The 18,174-nt window shown below is 29.8% G+C and overlaps 1 protein-coding gene across 1 annotated transcript; it reads left to right on the top strand.

Annotated features, from left to right (window-relative positions):
* The first annotated feature begins 440 nt into the window (after positions 1 to 440).
* LOC114181553 (short-chain dehydrogenase TIC 32, chloroplastic-like) lies at positions 441 to 9,553 on the top strand. The gene is made up of 8 exons (XM_028068032.1): positions 441 to 642; positions 2,605 to 2,836; positions 2,926 to 3,005; positions 3,138 to 3,291; positions 3,769 to 3,847; positions 8,156 to 8,240; positions 9,052 to 9,122; positions 9,251 to 9,553. Exons 1-8 carry the CDS (start codon positions 537 to 539, stop codon positions 9,413 to 9,415), a joined length of 972 nt encoding a protein of 323 aa, XP_027923833.1. The 5' UTR covers positions 441 to 536; the 3' UTR covers positions 9,416 to 9,553.
* The last annotated feature ends 8,621 nt before the right edge of the window (positions 9,554 to 18,174 follow it).

Here is an 18,174-nt window from a genome sequence, read left to right as displayed (position 1 = left end):
GACCTTTTCAATACCAAGTCAAAGCTAAATCACCAAGCCAATTTATATTTCTTGCTAATACACACAATTCAAGCATTATCTCATACACAACACACAATTGACATACATAGGACTCAAACCCAAGTCCTCGCACATAATCAAAGTACTCTCAACCATATGAACTAGCACTTTTTCACATCATACAAAACAAAATTAAATGTCATAAATGCACTACCCTCCCGCATTTATTAATTAATTATTTATTTAATTAATTAAATTGCACGGATCTTACACGTCTGGCGTTATTTTTACGGCCTGAAGACCGATTGGACGGCCATACCCATATTGGAACCCCTAATTGTGGGGTCGTGATTTTTTTTTCACCAACTTGACAAAAATGGTAGTTTGAGGGACCATGTAACCAAATTGCTGTCTAACACCTACATTTATGATTTGTGTAGGTGTGTTACTGCACACACAATTTATATCAGCTGCTACTGCATTTCTGCAATAATACAGAAGATATAGAAGTAGAGAGTCTGATACAAAAAAGAAAGATGTGGGCATTCATTAGAAAAGGAGATTCTGGGTTTTCATCATCTTCCACTGCAGAAGAAGTTACTCTTGGAATCCATTCTACTTCTCTCACTGCAATTGTCACAGGTCACTCTTTTTCTCTTTCTCTTTCTCAATCTTCTTCTTTTTCTGTTCAAGACTCATCACATTTTCATTGAGGTAAAGAAAACATTATAATCTTATAAAATATATAAATAGAGGAATTTGATTCTAATAAACATATATATGAAATATCAGAATTGTCTCTGCAATCTAAACATTGAAATTTAAGTTTCTGGTAAGAGTTCACAGTCCTTTAATGGTAAAAAAATTAAGAGAAACTATCATTTCGTTAAGGAAAAGTGTTAATTCAAACTGTAGAATTAATTATCACATTAAAAATATTATCCATTTTAGAATCTGAAATTCATTATAGATTTGTCCTTAAAAGTATCTCGGAGAATTGAATTGAAGAATACCACATTGAAAATATAATCTATTTTGGAGTCTGTTATAGATTTATCCTTTGAAAACATAGAATTATTATGTAATGGTGTTGCAGAATTACATAGATAATATCATTAATATGTCCGATCTTTCGTGTCTAATTACATGTTCGTGGAGTGCAAAAATTTAAAAATAAACAGTTTTCGTAAAATTGTAATTTACAAATTTAAATATCTTGTAAAAGTTATGATATTTTTTCAAATATAAGTATTAAATAAAAACTTAAAAATTAAAAATTTATTATTTTCATAAGTAAATAAAGAAATATATTATAAAAAATATTAAAATGAAATAAAATTTAAAATCACACTTATAAATATATATTATCAATAAAGCAATAAATAGAAGTATTTAATTATATTTAATTTATCACTAAAAAGCTTAAAAATAAAATTAATACGGACAGATGTGTGGGGTAGGTTGACCACAGATGACCAGTTCCAGTTTATTATCTGTACCGATAATAATTAAGGAATCTTTTTTTCTTTTGCGTATACAATTATTTTTAATCTTATTTTTTGAGTAATTATTTTTATAAGAAAAATAAATCTATCTATATAATAAAAAAATATGTAGAATAAAATCATTTTTTCTGTATAAATTATTAATATTTTTCATTACAATAATTATTATCATAATAATTTTTTTTGTGATAATAAAAAAGTGAAGAGATGTATCTAATGTTTTATCATTAATTCTTATAAAAAACCACTATCAATAAAAAGATAATGTCGTGATAAAGTTAGTGTTTAACTTTTATTTTATAAAAGGATTTTATAACCAGTTTTCTTTATAATTAAATTTTTTTATTCCATCAAATAACAATTGTTCTATTTAAAGAAAAAAAAAAACCAAAGTCAGCTTAATGAACAAATATCATTACAAGAATGTATGTTATTTTCGTCGGCAAAAAATGACATCAGCAGTGTAAAATTGACGAAAAAAGGACGAAGGCGTCAGTTCAGTGATGACAACACACTCATTCTCTAAATACAAAGTATTTGCGTTAGTTAAATTGAAATGAACATTTGTTGCTTATTTATCGTCGACTTAACCCACGAAAATACATATAAAATATAATAATAATTTCGTATGCGTGGTTCAAGTCCACGTATATATACTATTTTCTTTTTCTTCACATATTGTATAAAATAAAATTTGTGAGTATTTAGTTTTTCTCCTAAAAGTAACATTATACCTTATATTAAGTAGATCGATTACATTGTTACAAACCACGCGCATCAAGTTGTTCTTACATTACATCAAGTTGTTCTTACACAATTGTACGCGATACTTATTATATCGGTTATAGATATCATAGTTGTAGATGATATAAAAAATATGATTTTTTATAACATAAAAAAATATTTGACATGTTGAACTTATTATACCAGGGTTTAGTATATCTATCATAATAAATCTAACTTAACAATTATGGTAATAATCCTGACATAATAAGTCATAATTTATTATTATTTTTCCAATAGTATCACTATGCTCCCACTAACGTGATGAGAATGTTGTAGCGAAAATTTTATTGATTATCATTGTATAAAACAATAGGTGCATCAAGTGGTATAGGTGCAGAGACAGCTCGTGTTCTTGCATTGCGTGGTGTTCATGTGATTATGGGAGTGATTGAAATGATTGATGCATATAATGTGAAGGAATCGATTCTTAAGCAAATTCCCACTGCTAAAGTTGATGTGATGAAGTTAGACCTAAGTTCCATGGCCTCTGTTCATCATTTTGCAGATGAGTTTAATTCAACTTCTCTTCCATTGAATATTTTGATGTAAGATCATTCAACTTTCTAATTTACTATTTCACTACGTAATAAATAATTCTTTCTAATTTTTGTTCTTTTTTCTTAAAAATTCTAAGAAACAATGCAGGGATTTTTGCATCCCCTTTCATGCTATCCAAGGATAACATTGAACTTCAATTTGCTATAAATTATTTAGGTATTCTCAATTTATCTAATTTTACACTTAAGATTTGGCATAACATGTGAATAAACTTTGTTATTTCTATAAATTTAGAGAAATTTTGAAATTAATCTCATTGTTTGCATTTTGTGGAACATAATTTGACAGGTCATTTTCTTCTGACAAGTCTGTTGTTGGATAATATGAAGAAAACCGCAAGAGAAAGTAAGATACAAGGAAGAATTGTTAATGTCTCCTCCATGGGTCATAGGTTTACTTATCCTAAAGGAATCCTTTTTGACAAACTTAATGATCCATCAAGGTAGTTCAAAATCTATGCAAGTAGATTAACTTGTGTTAATCATTCTCATATAATAATAGTTTTGTAAGAGATATTTTTGTTAGTTAGTAACTAGTTAGGTTGATTAATGCTACTATGAGAAAGTTAAACCCTCCCTCATTAAAATCCTCTCAAATATTCCTTTTCTTCTCAAACACAATGTTATTTTGAGAGTGAGCCCTAAAGTTGAAACCTAAAACACATTAAAGTTCTCTTAAGCTTTTCTTCTTTTTCACAAACATGGTGACAAAACCCTTTGAATTAATAAGCATTTTTTTTATAACTATATTATATGATTATATGATAAGTTCAAATTATGTGAAATGTTGATTAATCACTTTTAGTAGGTCTTGATAAAAAAAATAATTTTTTATTTTGTATATTAATATATAAATTAGTCACTATAATAATTAACAATTTTTATCACTAAAATTAATTGTTAATGAAATATTGTTACAGTTACAACAAGTGGCGTGCATATGGACAATCAAAGCTTTCTAACATTTTACATGCCAATGAACTTGCAAGACGTTTCAAGGTTCTACCACACTCAACTTTTCATTATTTTGTTTAATTCATAAGTTCTTTTAACCATAATTAATGAAACAATGTTGTTGTCTATAGTTTTTCTTTATCAGCAATATTGCTTTTAGAAGTAAATAAATACCAACTAACATGGTTCTCCAACTCCATACTTGGAAACTGAGTTTCTGAACCATAGGGTTGTTCCTCTTAATTGTAGTTACCATCTTCATTAATTTCTTAGAAACACTTCATCAAAAGTTGTTAGATCCTCTACCTTCTCTTCTATTATAGTCAATAGTTTCACCTCTTTTAAAAGTTCAAGGCCTATTAAAAGAAATGAATGTCAAGTTCAACTCAAATTCACAAAATTGACTTATAAGATGAGATTTATATCAATTTATATACTATTTGCTTTATCTTTAGCTAATGTGGGATTTTTAATACATCCTCTCATGTCTAGAAATATACATTTCAAACGTGAGACTAATCACTATAGGATTGTCCGACAACGGCCTGATAGCAGATGACACGATAGGTCAGACAAACAACAAATCTTCCAAGAACAGAGACATATTAGACCCAACAAATAACAAATCTCTAGTATAGACTCACACTCATGGCTTGATATTATGTTAAGAAGTGGATTTTAAGTCTAGCTTAACCTTACAAAACTAATTTGAAAGATAAGATTTGCACCTACTTATATACCGTAAACTTACCTTATCTCTAGTGATGTGAGATCTTCAACAAGACCAACAGAAATTTTAAATATATATTCCTTCTTCGTACATCCGAGACATCTTTTAAGAATAAAATTGTGATAGAAATTTCAATGAGACAATATCTCGAATGTGGTGATGATCTAACTATCATCATCCCAACCAACTTAACATTGGAAGACCTTCCAATCCACTAAATCATGTTTTCTCAAAGTCAATCTTAAAAAGAAAAAACCTTTCTTATTTCTCTCATCTATGACCTCATTTGCTCTCCAACCACACTCTACAATAACTCTGTACCCGAAACATTTCCTTTTATTTCATATTTCCTCTATAAGCCTTTGTTGTAACATCCCGTCCGGATATTACGAATTTAATTAAATAAAAAAAAGAAATAATACATCAGCATCCTTTATGTAAAAACTCATTTATTAATAACACCTCATTTTCCAAAACACGGGAAAAGTAAAACTTTATTAAAAATCACTAATAAGTCTATACATACAAAAATGGGAGTTTAGTCAAGTAGGCCATGAGCCTTTACATCATATGTTAAAATAGAGTGACAAAACATAATCAGCCCCTCTCCGCAGCTAAGCCTCACCAGCTCCACCTGCATCATCACCTGCTCACGTGTACTGCGTACATCACACACCGTAACGCCAGGTGGAGTTCCCAAATACGAACATAGTCCGTAATGTCTCAGGACTACCAAACTCGTCAGCAACCACTAAGGAGGGCAATCCATTTGGACCCATCCGTACTGGCCACAACCAACACACTCACACCGGCACACTCGCCAACCCAATCTACAACTCTAGGTCTCTCATGTTCATCCGCTATCCCGAGCCACAACTCAAGGGAAGTCATTCCGGGCCACAACCCATAGAATGCCACGTGCTTAACCCCTATCCTGAACCACAACTCAAGGATACGTTTCGGGCCACAACCTAGGGAACACCAGCAAGCTCACCATCTAGATATCTTAGAAGCCTTATAGATCACACATCACCATTCAAACTTCGATTAATTCAATACTACAATTTATTGCTTCTAAACCTATCATCCGTCCATCTCTGGGCTTAAACATTCAACTTTCGCCTAAGCATTCCAGTTCACCTCGCTTAGGCTAGGTTACCTCGCCTGGGCGAGCTCCATACACAAAACCAACCACGAACCCTCGCTTAGGCGAGTCACACTCGCCTGGGCGAGATCACGTTTCGCCCAAAACTCACCTCTCTCGCTTGGGCTGCAAGTGAACTCCCATCAGAAAGCTCTTCGAACTCTCGTTCAAGCGAGAGTCTCTCGCCTGAGCGAGATGCGATTTTGCCTAAGAAACAAACCTCGCCTACACAAGCTACGCAACCAATGCACTCGAGACACCCACGGATTCTCGCTTGGGTGAGTCACCCTCGCCTAAGCGAGTTGGTCTGTCACCCAAAACCCAAATCACCTCGCCTGAGCGAACTGCTCGAGCATAGAGATGTTTATGAGTCCCTGCATGTCTCGCCTGAGCGAAAATTGCAGGTTCTGGCACTGATTCACGCGTACAACATTGCACCAGGGACTCAAATCACAATACAAACATACCAATTCAATCAGCACAACTCAGATAGGCATATGAACATAATTGGACACGAAGTTATGCCCCAACAACCCAACTTTGCATAATCACATAATAACCCGAATACAAACCCATTATATACATGCATTTAGGTCAATTTCAATGAAATAGTCCCCAAAACCCATAACCCCAAATTCACTCATGTGCAGCACGAAATTCAGAGTACAAAACCTATCAGAATCACTAGCATACGATAGTTAAAAACGAGAATTCAGGTTCAACTCCCCTAACCTAAAAATCCCTTGCTTAACTTGTGAAATTGGGAAATTTCCTTTGATCACCAAAGCTTGCCTTAATCCACCACTTCAATTACCCTCAATACTTCACTCCTAACTCTCCTTTCACTCCAATTTTCGTCCTCTCTCTAGAGCTCTCAGAAAAACAACTTTCCAAACCCTATTCTCCTCTCAAAAAGTGCCTTTTATAGGTCTTAATACTTAGTAATTTAAAAAAAAAACGTGAATATGATTTAATTTGGGGTTTTATTGCTTTTCAAGGCTATGACTTGATTGTTTCTCAGCCCTTTAGCTACCCACTTTCTGATAGGTTTCTCCACCTATTCATATTCAGCCCACAACTAAAGTTTAAGCCAAAAATAGTTAAATTTGACTCACCAAGGTTTGAACCCATGACCTTCCCAATGCCAAGTCAAAGCTAACCACCAAACCAACTTATGTTTCTTGCTACCACACACAATTCAATCATTATCTCATACAATATGTGGCGCAACATACCATTAAAACAATAATAATAAAAACTACACATAATTAGCATACATATGACTCAAACCTAAGTCCTCTCACACAAACCAAAGTATTCTCAACTACATGAACTAGCACTTTTCCACATTACATATAACATAATTTAATGTCATAAATGCACTAGCCTCCTGCATTTATTAATTAATTACTAATTTAATTAATTAAATTTTGCGGGTCTTACATTTGTACTCTCCATTTATTTCTCATTAATTTCTCTCCTAATGTGTGTGGTTTGTTCATTAATGCTACCAAGTTGTTGCTTCCACTGTTCATAGTTAGAGATGTCAAAAAAATCCGTATCTGCGGGTATCCGCGGATAAAACCCGTAACGGGTAGAAGATGGATATTGTAAATGGATATCCGTGGGTAACAGGTACAGGTATTTTTAATACCCGCGTGTTAATGGGGCAGATACGGGTAATATAGTATCCGTACGTATGGACACCTGTACCCACTATACTCTAATTTAAATTAAAAAAAATACATGATTAAAATATTAAGACATTGATTTTGAATGAGTTATTTTTTTATCAATTAGTTTTAAAAAGAATTAATTTCTTTGTAAATTGTCATTCAACACTATTTAAATGAATTATTTAGACTTTGTTTAAAATTTATGAATGTTATGTATTGCATTTTATTTGAATTTACAATTAAAATATGTTGTTAAATATGTATTTTTATTTGGTTATAAATACGGTGCGGGTACCCGTAAATATCCGTAGATATTAAAAAATTATGTGGATACCCGCATAATGGATATCCGACAGATATGGAAACGAGTACGAGACGAATATTTATCCAATAGATAGGATACGTAGGAACTACTACATGTATCCTATCCGCCCATTGACATCCCTATTCATAGTTTCTCGTTTAAGACAACCTGGTGAACATTGCTGATACAGAGAATCCCATTCAGCAGTTACAAAAGTTTTAAGTCTTAACTTCTAACCTAAAAAGCTTAATTTTCTCATCTTCTTTTTATTTGACAAAAATATTTATTTTTATTTTATCAATAAAAATAGCACCTAATAACACATTATTTTCGATTTAGGAGATTTGTATAGGAAATAGTTAGGACAATAAATGAAAGCATATAAAAGGTTGTTTTTCTTGTTTATGATGTAACTTTTCAAAATTAAGATATAACAATGCATTAAATAGTTGTCTGTGATATTTATATGATACTTTTGTTCAATATTAAAATTGACCAGGAAGATGGAGTAGATATTACTGCGAATTCTCTTCATCCAGGATTTATTACCACAAATATATATCTTCACAATCGATTGCTGACAGGTAATTAATTAATATATTTATATAAATTTACAGTCTACATAAAAATAATTTAAATAACCGTGTCTAAACTGCTAAACAATTAATCTACACAATCTTCTACTTTGAAGTATCTTCCAAAAGTTTCAATACATACAGTTTTGGCATTAATCTTATATTTTGTACATAAACATTAACGTTGCTTGAAAATTGACAATAATTGTGTTCAATTTATTAGTTGTTCTACCTACTCAATTCAAACTTACATGTCTTTATAATTATATATTCAACATCAACGTATAGGTAAAGTATTTTCTTTTTATTCCAAGTATATATTTTTCATCACAAGAAAATCTCTTGTTAATGATCAATTTTAAGAAAAAAAAATAGTCAGTAACCAATTTATAAATTAAAATTATTGGTAATTAAAATAATTTCTAAATTGGTCTCTAAATTAGTAGTCATTATAGTGAATTAGTCTCTAAATTGATTACTAACATTAGTTACCAAAGGTTTAGCTACCAAAAGAAATAGTTTCTAAATTTGTTCCATTAGTAATCAATTTAAATACAAATTTCGAGATCAATTTTTTGTTGTGGCTAAAACCTTGATAGTTAATATTAGTGATCAATTTAGAAATCAATTCATTATAATGACTAATTTAAAAATTATTTTAGTTAATAATAATTTTTAACTTATAAATTAGTATTTACACTGGTCACTATAATAACTAATTATTTTTATTATTAAAATCAATCACTAATAAAAAAAAATTTATAGTGTTCTATAAGATGACACGTTGAGTTTTATAGCCATCTTTGTATGGTTTATGCAGGTATAAAGAATATTCTAGGTCCATTTGTAATTCGTTGCCTAGAGCGATTTGTGTTGAAAAATGTGCAGCAAGTAAGTTGAATCACCATGAAAATAGATTATTATTTTTTTGTTACTTAAAAGTTTAACATATTTAACTCTTACTGTTGAATAACTATAGTTTTGTCTTACTATTTTATGTCTTAATTACACGACGATAGGGAGCATCAACAACATGCTATTTAGCATTGCACCCACAAGTGAGTGGAATCAGTGGCAAGTATTTTGCAGATAATAATGTTTCAGAAACATCCTTGGATGGAAGGGACATGGATTTGGCTAAGAAGCTATGGGATTTTAGCATGAATTTAACTAACCAAAAATGAACAGAGACAATGGTAAATAAGGAATACCATTTTAGTAAATAAAATGTAGTTCTGTTAATAAACATGTTGTAATTTGTAAGAAAATACTGTGTTGTTCAAACTTAAAGTTTGATGGGTTGTGTAATGGTGGATTTATTACATATATGTATTTAAATGTTATTGCAAAGCCGTCGTTTACATAACAAAATTATTGTAAGATATATCTATGCCGTAAAAACCATTGGGAAAAGTTTGTGAGTATTTTAAAATTGTTTCTCCTGTATGAAACTGAACCAACTAGTTCATATTTCATATTTCTATAATTATTATATAACAATAATAATTATAAATTAGTAACAATAATGGATTATTATTTTAACGATAACAATAATATGAGTAATATTAGAAAATATATTTATGATGAAAATAAAATAAAAATTATTTTAACAACTTTTCTAAAATTCATTTATCTCGTTTATTATTGGTGGAATCGGGAGGGAGAGAAGCTGTAGACAAAAACCCAATCATACGTTGTCTTTTTTACATAATGCACTACCTTCATCTTCTCAAATGTCATGAGTGACGAAACTTGACCAAAAATTTTAGGGGACCAAATTATATTTGTTATATATAAATTATTTTTTTTAATTAAAAAAAAGTAATTTCTTACATATTTTTTATTCAAAATATTCATTAACTTTTCAATCTTATCATAGTACAATTTGATTTTAAAAATAATTTAGAAATGATAGTGAAATTTGAGATGGAAATAAAATGAAAGAAAGAAATGGAAACATGGAAGAAAAAAACCAAATAAAATAATATAAAAAATTATAATAGAGAAAAAAAATATGATTTTTAAATTTAAAAAAAAATCCAAACTAAATTAATATAAATAAGATAATAATATACAAATAAAGTAATAATATATAAATAAAATAACAGTATATAAATATATTTTTTTAAAATATATAAAATAAAATAAAATAAAAATCAATTAATATAAATAAAATAATAATATATAAATATTATTTTTTAAATAACAAAAAAGCAAAAGTAGAAATGGTTGGGGGAGCCCTGGCTCCCCTATGTAACAACCTTGTTCCGCGTCTGAATGTCACCCATGTCGTACTTATTTGCATTTATGTCTTCATGCATTAATAACATTTTTTTTTCTTCGAAAATTAATTGTGAAAAACATATTATTATATTATTTTAAATTTTTTATGCAATAACAAATAAAAATTTATAAAATAGTTTTTTAAATATATTTTGTGTAAAATTTTGGTATGATCACTTTCTTTATCCAAGTATATATTCATAGAGAATAATCGAGTTAAGAACTAAGAAAAGGAAAAAAAAAATATGAGTGTAATCCATATAAAAAAAATATATCGCTTTTTTTCGTTTTTTCATTATGTAAATTGAAAGTAAAAAATGACATAAAATAATATAATTAAGAAATATTTTGATTATACAATCCAAAATTATTTTTAGTTTTTAAATTATGTAATTCAAAAATATTTTTTCAAGAAAAAAATTAACTTTTGAATTATACCATTCAAAAGTTGTTTTTGATTTTCAGATTATACAAGATTATACAATATAGAAAGAACAAAAATGAGAATTTTCTTTATACAAAGAAGAAATTTATGAAGGTGCAGAAGTCGTCTCATAAGTGTTTATGCCTTCTTGGTAAATTCTTTCTGCACCTCCACACATTTCAACCTGCACTCCCAGATTCACTGTCGCATCGCAACACCTCATCTAGTGTTGGAACACCCATTGTCTCGCATGTTCATCAAAGAGATTGAATTTTGGTTTTGTTCTCGCTATTATACATTGTGGAATACAAAATTTTGTATTTTGAATTGTGTATTCTAGAATATAAAATATAAAATACATTTCAAAATATAATCTGTAATATAAATTTGAGTTGACGAAATCATGGTATGTCTTGCTCAAAATTTTATTATTAGAGTAAAAGTAAAAGAACAAGAAAATTCGAGTAATTTTAACGTATGAGTTGATGAAATATTGAGTTTTATGGATAAATTTGTGTGCCTAATAGAAAGTTGATCTTATAGAAAGGTCATTGGAATAAACTTGGTTTTCCACCAAGGTATATATTAAGATCTTTTGAATATGCTTTGGTGTCATAAAAAGAAAAAGGAAATAGGGTGTTGTGTGTGGTGGTTTAATTTTCGAAAAGTTAAGATAAAACTAAAAGTTTATAAATGTGTTCTAACGATTTAGTGTATTATAAATGGAAGTGTTTATAAGAAATTTGTGGAAAGTGTAGTATTATTTTTTAAATCGTGTTTATGAAAACTAGTTATTTATTATTTAGAAAATTCATAATTAATAATTTGATAGATATAGATGATGGTTTTTCTGATATTTTTCTCTTTCAAGAACATATGGATCATGGATACACCCTGAAATCTTAGTCACCAAAAGTGACAAGTCGTGCCAAAAAAGCAAATGAAAATAAAAGGAGGAAATAAAGGATGAGAAAAATAAAAAAGGAAAATTTAGTTTTAAAAATAAATTGAAATTTTACATCATGAAATAAACTGTTATTTAGATAATCTTTAACTCTTATTAAAATAATTAAAAATTGTCTTTTTTTATTTTTTTGTTTAAATTTTTTTAATTTTTACACGTGTTACTTCACAATTGTACCACGTGTCAAAAATTAACAATTTTGACACATAGCACAACTATGAAGTGACACGTGTAAAAAATTAAAAAAAAAATTAAAAATTTAAAAAAAAAATTTAAAAATTTAAAAATTCAAAAAAACCATATGTGGCGTTAACTTTAACACCGTTTGGTCAAACTAACGGTGATGACCAAATTAAGTCATTTTTAAGAAAATGAGGACCAAATTGAGACAAAGAAAAACTTGAGAACCAAACTGAAATTTCATGACAAATAGATGGACCAAAAGAGTAATTTAACCTTTTTTTATTTTATTTTTCTAAAAATTTATAAACTGTCACGTGTCAGGTTACCATCGTGCCACATGGCAATTTACCGTCGTGCCACGTGGTAGTTTATTGTCATGACACGTGGTAAAGGTAATAATTGTTTTCAATTAGTCCTCTATTTAAATTTTTGTTTCAATTTAGTATCTCAATTCTTTAAAATGATTCAATTTTGTCCTTTTGAATTTGAGACCAAATTAGTAAATAAGTTTAATTATAACATATATACATGTTAAAATAATTGTTTTGAATTTATACATCAAATCACTACACCTAAATATTCAAATTATTTTATTTTTTACAAGTGTAAAAAATTACAAAGGTAAAAATATAAAAATAAAATAATTTGAGTATTTAGGTAAAGTGATTTGATGTATATATTAAAAAAAATTATTGTAACATGTATATATAAGTTGTAATTAAGCTTGTTTACTAATTTGGTCTCAAATTGGAGAGGACAAAATTAGATCTTTTAAAAAATAGGGATACTAAATTGAACCAAAAATTTAAATAGAGGACTAAATTGAAAAATAACTATTACCACTACCACATGTCATGACGGTAAACTTCCACGTGGCATGACAGTAACCTGAAATGTAGCAGATGATAAATTTTTAGAAAAAAATTAAAAAACATTAAAAACATTCACAACTTGACACGTATCATGTACGGAAACGGTGTTAACTTCAACTTAACTTAACGGAGATTATCAAATTGAACCCTTTTAAATAATTGGGGTACTAAATTGAATCAACCAATAATAAGGGGACTAAATTGAACTAAACTAAAAGTTAGGGGACCAAATTAGTAATTATACCATTTGTTATGTATAAGCTTATAAAAAGGCTTTTATATTTGCCATTCCATTAATAGTGGTATCAAGAGTAGGTTGCGATCCTGTGAGTGAGACACGTGAGGTTTAAGATTTATTTCTTTCCCATAATCATGTCTACAAATTCTAACTTTGTGCAAGCAATAATTCTACGGTTTGATGGTCACTATGACCATCGGAGCATGCTAATGGAGAACTTTCTTCGATCAAAGGAGTATTGGCCAATCTGGAATTCAAGAGTCAGCAAAAGGCACAATTTTGATAGAACCTATAAAACATTTTTGGAGGCTAGAAGGCTGAAGGATTTAAAGGCAAAAAAAATATATTTTCCAAGCTATTGATTGCTGCATCTTGGAAACCGTTATTTGCAAAGAAACTTCCAAGGACATTTGAGATTCTTTGAAGAAAAAGTACCAAGGGTCTGCTAGAGTGATGTGTTCACAACTTTAACCTTTAAGAAGAGACTTTGAGACATTAGCAATCAAGGATGGTGAATATGTTTCTAGCTATTTTGCAAGAACAATGGAGATAAAGAACAAGATGTGATTCCATGGTGAGAAGATGAAATATGTCACCATTGTTGAAAAGATTTTGCGATCCCTAACACCAATAGTTTATTATGTTGTGTGTTCAATTGAAGAGTCCAAAGATATTGATGCACTCTCCCTTGATGAATTGAAAATTTCTTTGTTAGTACATGAGCAAAAGATGAACCGAAGTTCAAATTCAATAGGAGAAGAGCAAGCTTTGGAGGCTTCTACCAACACTCATTCAACATGTAGAGGAAGGGGTAGAGGTAAAGGCAGAGGAAGGGGTCAAGGTTGTGGCAAAGAAAACTACAGAGAAAATCAGCATCAGCAATAGGAAAAAGGAAGAAGAAGACGGAGCCATCACATAACAAACTACAAGTCAACAGACAAGTCTAACATTGAATGTTTTATATGTCATTGGTATGACCATTACAAATTAGAGTGCAGGACCAAGTTGTCCAAGGAGCATGTAGAAAAATCTAACTTTGCTAAAACATAAGAGAAGAAGTGTGCATTCTAATATCTTGTCTAGAAGAGAAGGAATCAAGTAAAAGTTTGTGGTACTTAAACAATGGATAAGAAATGAATATCGTAAATGGATATCCGCGGATAACGGGTGCGGACATTTTTTATACCTGCATGTTAAAGGAACGGGTACGGATATCATAGTATTCGTACCCTTGGATACCCGTACCCGTTATACTATAATTTAAATTAAAAAAAAAAAACATGATTGAAACATTAACATATTGATTTTGAATCGATTGTTTTTATCAATTGTAATTTTCATTTCTTTGTAAACTGCCATTCTACTATTTAAATGGGTTATTTGCACTTTGTTTGAAATTTATGAATGTTATGCATTCTATTTTTATTTGAATTTATAGTTAAAATATGTTGCTAAATATTATTTTTTTTTTGTAAATACTTGCGAGTACCCGTGGATATTAAAAAAATATGCAGGTACCCGCATAACATATACCCAATATGGATACGAGACGGATATTTATCCAGTGGGTAGGGTATGGGGAAGGTACTACTCGTAGCCTACTAGCCTTGTTGACATCCCTACTTGCAGCAATTATATGAGTAGGGACAACTCAATATTCACTAACTTGAATGCGACATATCATGATAAAGTAAAGCTTGGTGATGACACCAATGAGGCTATCTTTAATGTTTTCTTTGTCCCTGATTTGAAAACAGATCTTCTAAGTGTTAGCCAACTGCTCAAAAATGGATATGAATTGTTTTTTAAAGATGAAGTACGCAAAATTAAAGATTCAAAGGCAAATCTAATTATTGAAGCCATAAAGACATGAAATCGAATATTTCCTCTTTATATTCATGTTAGTAACCACACATGTTTTTCAACAAAATTGAAGGATGTTGCATGGTTATGGCATTTTCATTATGGCCATCTGAATTTTGGGTAGATTAAGAACACTCCAACAGAAAAATATGGTCACTAGACTTCCCAAAATTACACCTCCCTCAAAAATTTGTGAAGAATGTGTTGTAGGCAAACAACATCACAATCAATTTTCGAAAGGGAAATCATGGAGAGCAAAAGCTTTTTAGAGTTTGTGCATTCAGACATATGTGATCCAATAAAATTGTCTTCCATTAGAGGTAAAAACTATTTAATTACCTTCAATAATGATTTTTCTAGGAAAACTTAGGTTTATTTCCTACAAAACAAATCAAAAGTTTTCTCCATTTTTAAAATCTTCAAGACTCGTGTAGAAAACGAAGTAAGAAAGATCATTCAAACCCTTCGAACTGATCATGGTGAAAATATTGCTCAAAAAGAATTTGAAGCTTACTATGAACATCATGGTATCTAAATAGAGCTCAAACAACATATAGACCACAACAAAATGGTGTATCGAAGAGGAAAAACAAAACCATCCTTGACATGGTGAGAAGTTTGTTCATAAGAGGAAGAGTACCAAACACCTTTTGGCTAGAAGCAATTAATTGGAGCATTCATGTGCTTAATAAAAGTCCAACTTTTTCTGTTAAAAACATGAGCACGGGAAGAGGATTGGAGTGGGAGACAACCTTATGTGGATCATTTCAAGATTTTTAGATGCATCGCTTACGCCCATATCTCGGATGAGAAAAGGAAGAAGCATGATGACAAAGTTGAAAAGTGGCGAAAAGCAATGGATGATAAAATTGACGCCATTGAAAGAAATTACACTTGAGAGTTGATTGATCTCCCTAAAGAACACAAAACCATTAGTTTAAAGTGGGTTTAAAAAAAAGCTTAAAGAAAAGGGTGAAGTTGACAAGTATAAGGTGCATTGGTGGCCAAATGATACAAGCAATAATACAGGGTCATAAATGTTTTCTCCAATAGCAGGACATGACACAACCCTTGGCTATATCAAGATTGGACATGAGCATAAGGTGGGGTGGGCATGGGTTGGATATTTAGATATCCGCTCCATATCCAATTTGAATCTAAATATATTGTTTAGATTTTGATCCATATCCATTTTTTTTTTAAAAAACAATTTGGATATTTTAAAATCTATATCCAAATATTAGGATCAACTTAGATATCCATATCTAAATATTTGGATCAATTAAGAATCTAAATCCATTTTTAATGAAACTTAACTTTTTATAAATTTAATTTTTATTTTAAATTTTTATTTTAAAAATAAAGTAATTATTTCATCCAATACATAACTATTTTTTAAAAAGGTAAAATAATATATAAAATAATAAAAATATAAAAATATTATAAATTTAATAGTATTAAAGATTAAACATACTATATTATTTAAATTCTTAACATTAAAAAAAATTAAAATCATATAATTGTCCATATAAAGTCATTTAATCTTTTGGTAATGAAAATGATTATAAAGTCATTACTTCCTCATACAATATCACTAACATTAAAAAATAACAAATCCAAAACACTCTATAGTTCATGACAATTTTAACATTCTTTTCAAATAGAATGCACCAACACCTATTCGATTACAAAGTTCAAAATCTCTTCCATGACTCATTAACCCAAATTCAAATAAAGAAAATGTTAATTGTGATTCCTAACACAATATTAGTTTACAGACTATGCATTATAAAAAAAGGAGAAGAGTTAAAGTGTAGAGTGAGGGCTAGGTTTGAAGATGGAGAGCTAGTTAATTAAATATGGTAAAGGGATATAGTTGTCACTTTAGTTTGCTTCAAACGAAACCCATTTCAGAGTGATAGAGGAAGTTTATAGCTAAGGTAGAACATTAGTTTTCATTTTGTTGATTTATAGTTTTCAAAATATATTTACACTCACGTATAAAAAGCAAATTAGGCTTCAATGGATCAAGGATAGGAATAAGACAGTGGAAAGAAGAACCCAGATAGCCTTCACAAGAAAAATAACTTTTATACTCAAAGAAGAGTGCGGTAAAACAAATTAAACACAGTTAGATACAGAATATTTTATAAATCATTACTGTATATAAATATCTAACAAACTGCACATGATAAAATATGACAAAACAGTTCATGTACAGAGACAGTGGCAGGAAGAACCCAGATGGTCTTCACAAGAAAAAAACTTTTATACGCAGAAAAAGGGCAATGAAAAAATTTAAACAGCATAGATAAATGCAAATATGTGGATAAACTAACACTTCCTATAACATTCTTCAAAATCTCCTACAAACTTGTCTATACCGTTCTCATAGAGATAACCTAACAGCACCAAAATTAGCATAGCCTCATTACTATTCTTGAACAGGGTGAAAGTACATTACACTTGCAAACTCACAACTTAATAACAATTTAAAAAATGTTCAATTTTTTTTATTATAAAGCAAAGAGTATTGCTCTACCTATTTCCAGTAAGTTTTGTCTAGACCAAGTTGTCCTACCAAACTTGAGCTGTGAAAGTGTAGAAAGGAAGGAAGAGAAAACAAACCTGGGATAGCAATGTTGCCGTCAGTGTTGGTATCGATCTCAATTAAAACGTAACAGTGTCGATCAAAACGCAACAGTGTCGTTTGTTTTCTAAAACAAAAATCAAACAAATGAATGAATCAAACTTAAAACTAGATAAAACAGAAGAGAAATGAGAAACGTTGTTGGAATGGAGAAGAGAGAAGAGATTCAGATACCTTGAATCAATCAACCGCAACAAAAGAAGAGAGAAGAAATTTAGAGTTCAGAGAATTGAAATCATGGAATAGAGGATGCAGTTCAGATAAGTTTGGATAAAAGTTTGATCCAACGTTACAATTTAGATTTTCCATATTTTAAAATCTATAAAAATAAAATAAAAATCTGATCTAAAAAATAAATAAAAAATGGATATAAAGTAGAAAGCAGAATCTATAAAGTAGTTTTACAGTGGACCGGTTCAGTTTAAAATTGGACCAGATTAGGTAAATTAATTTTTTTGCCCACCCT

This window comes from Vigna unguiculata, chromosome 4 (genome assembly GCF_004118075.2).
Source record: "Vigna unguiculata cultivar IT97K-499-35 chromosome 4, ASM411807v1, whole genome shotgun sequence".
Classification (NCBI taxonomy): domain Eukaryota; kingdom Viridiplantae; phylum Streptophyta; class Magnoliopsida; order Fabales; family Fabaceae; genus Vigna; species Vigna unguiculata.
This window is presented reverse-complemented; position numbering and strand designations above follow the sequence as displayed.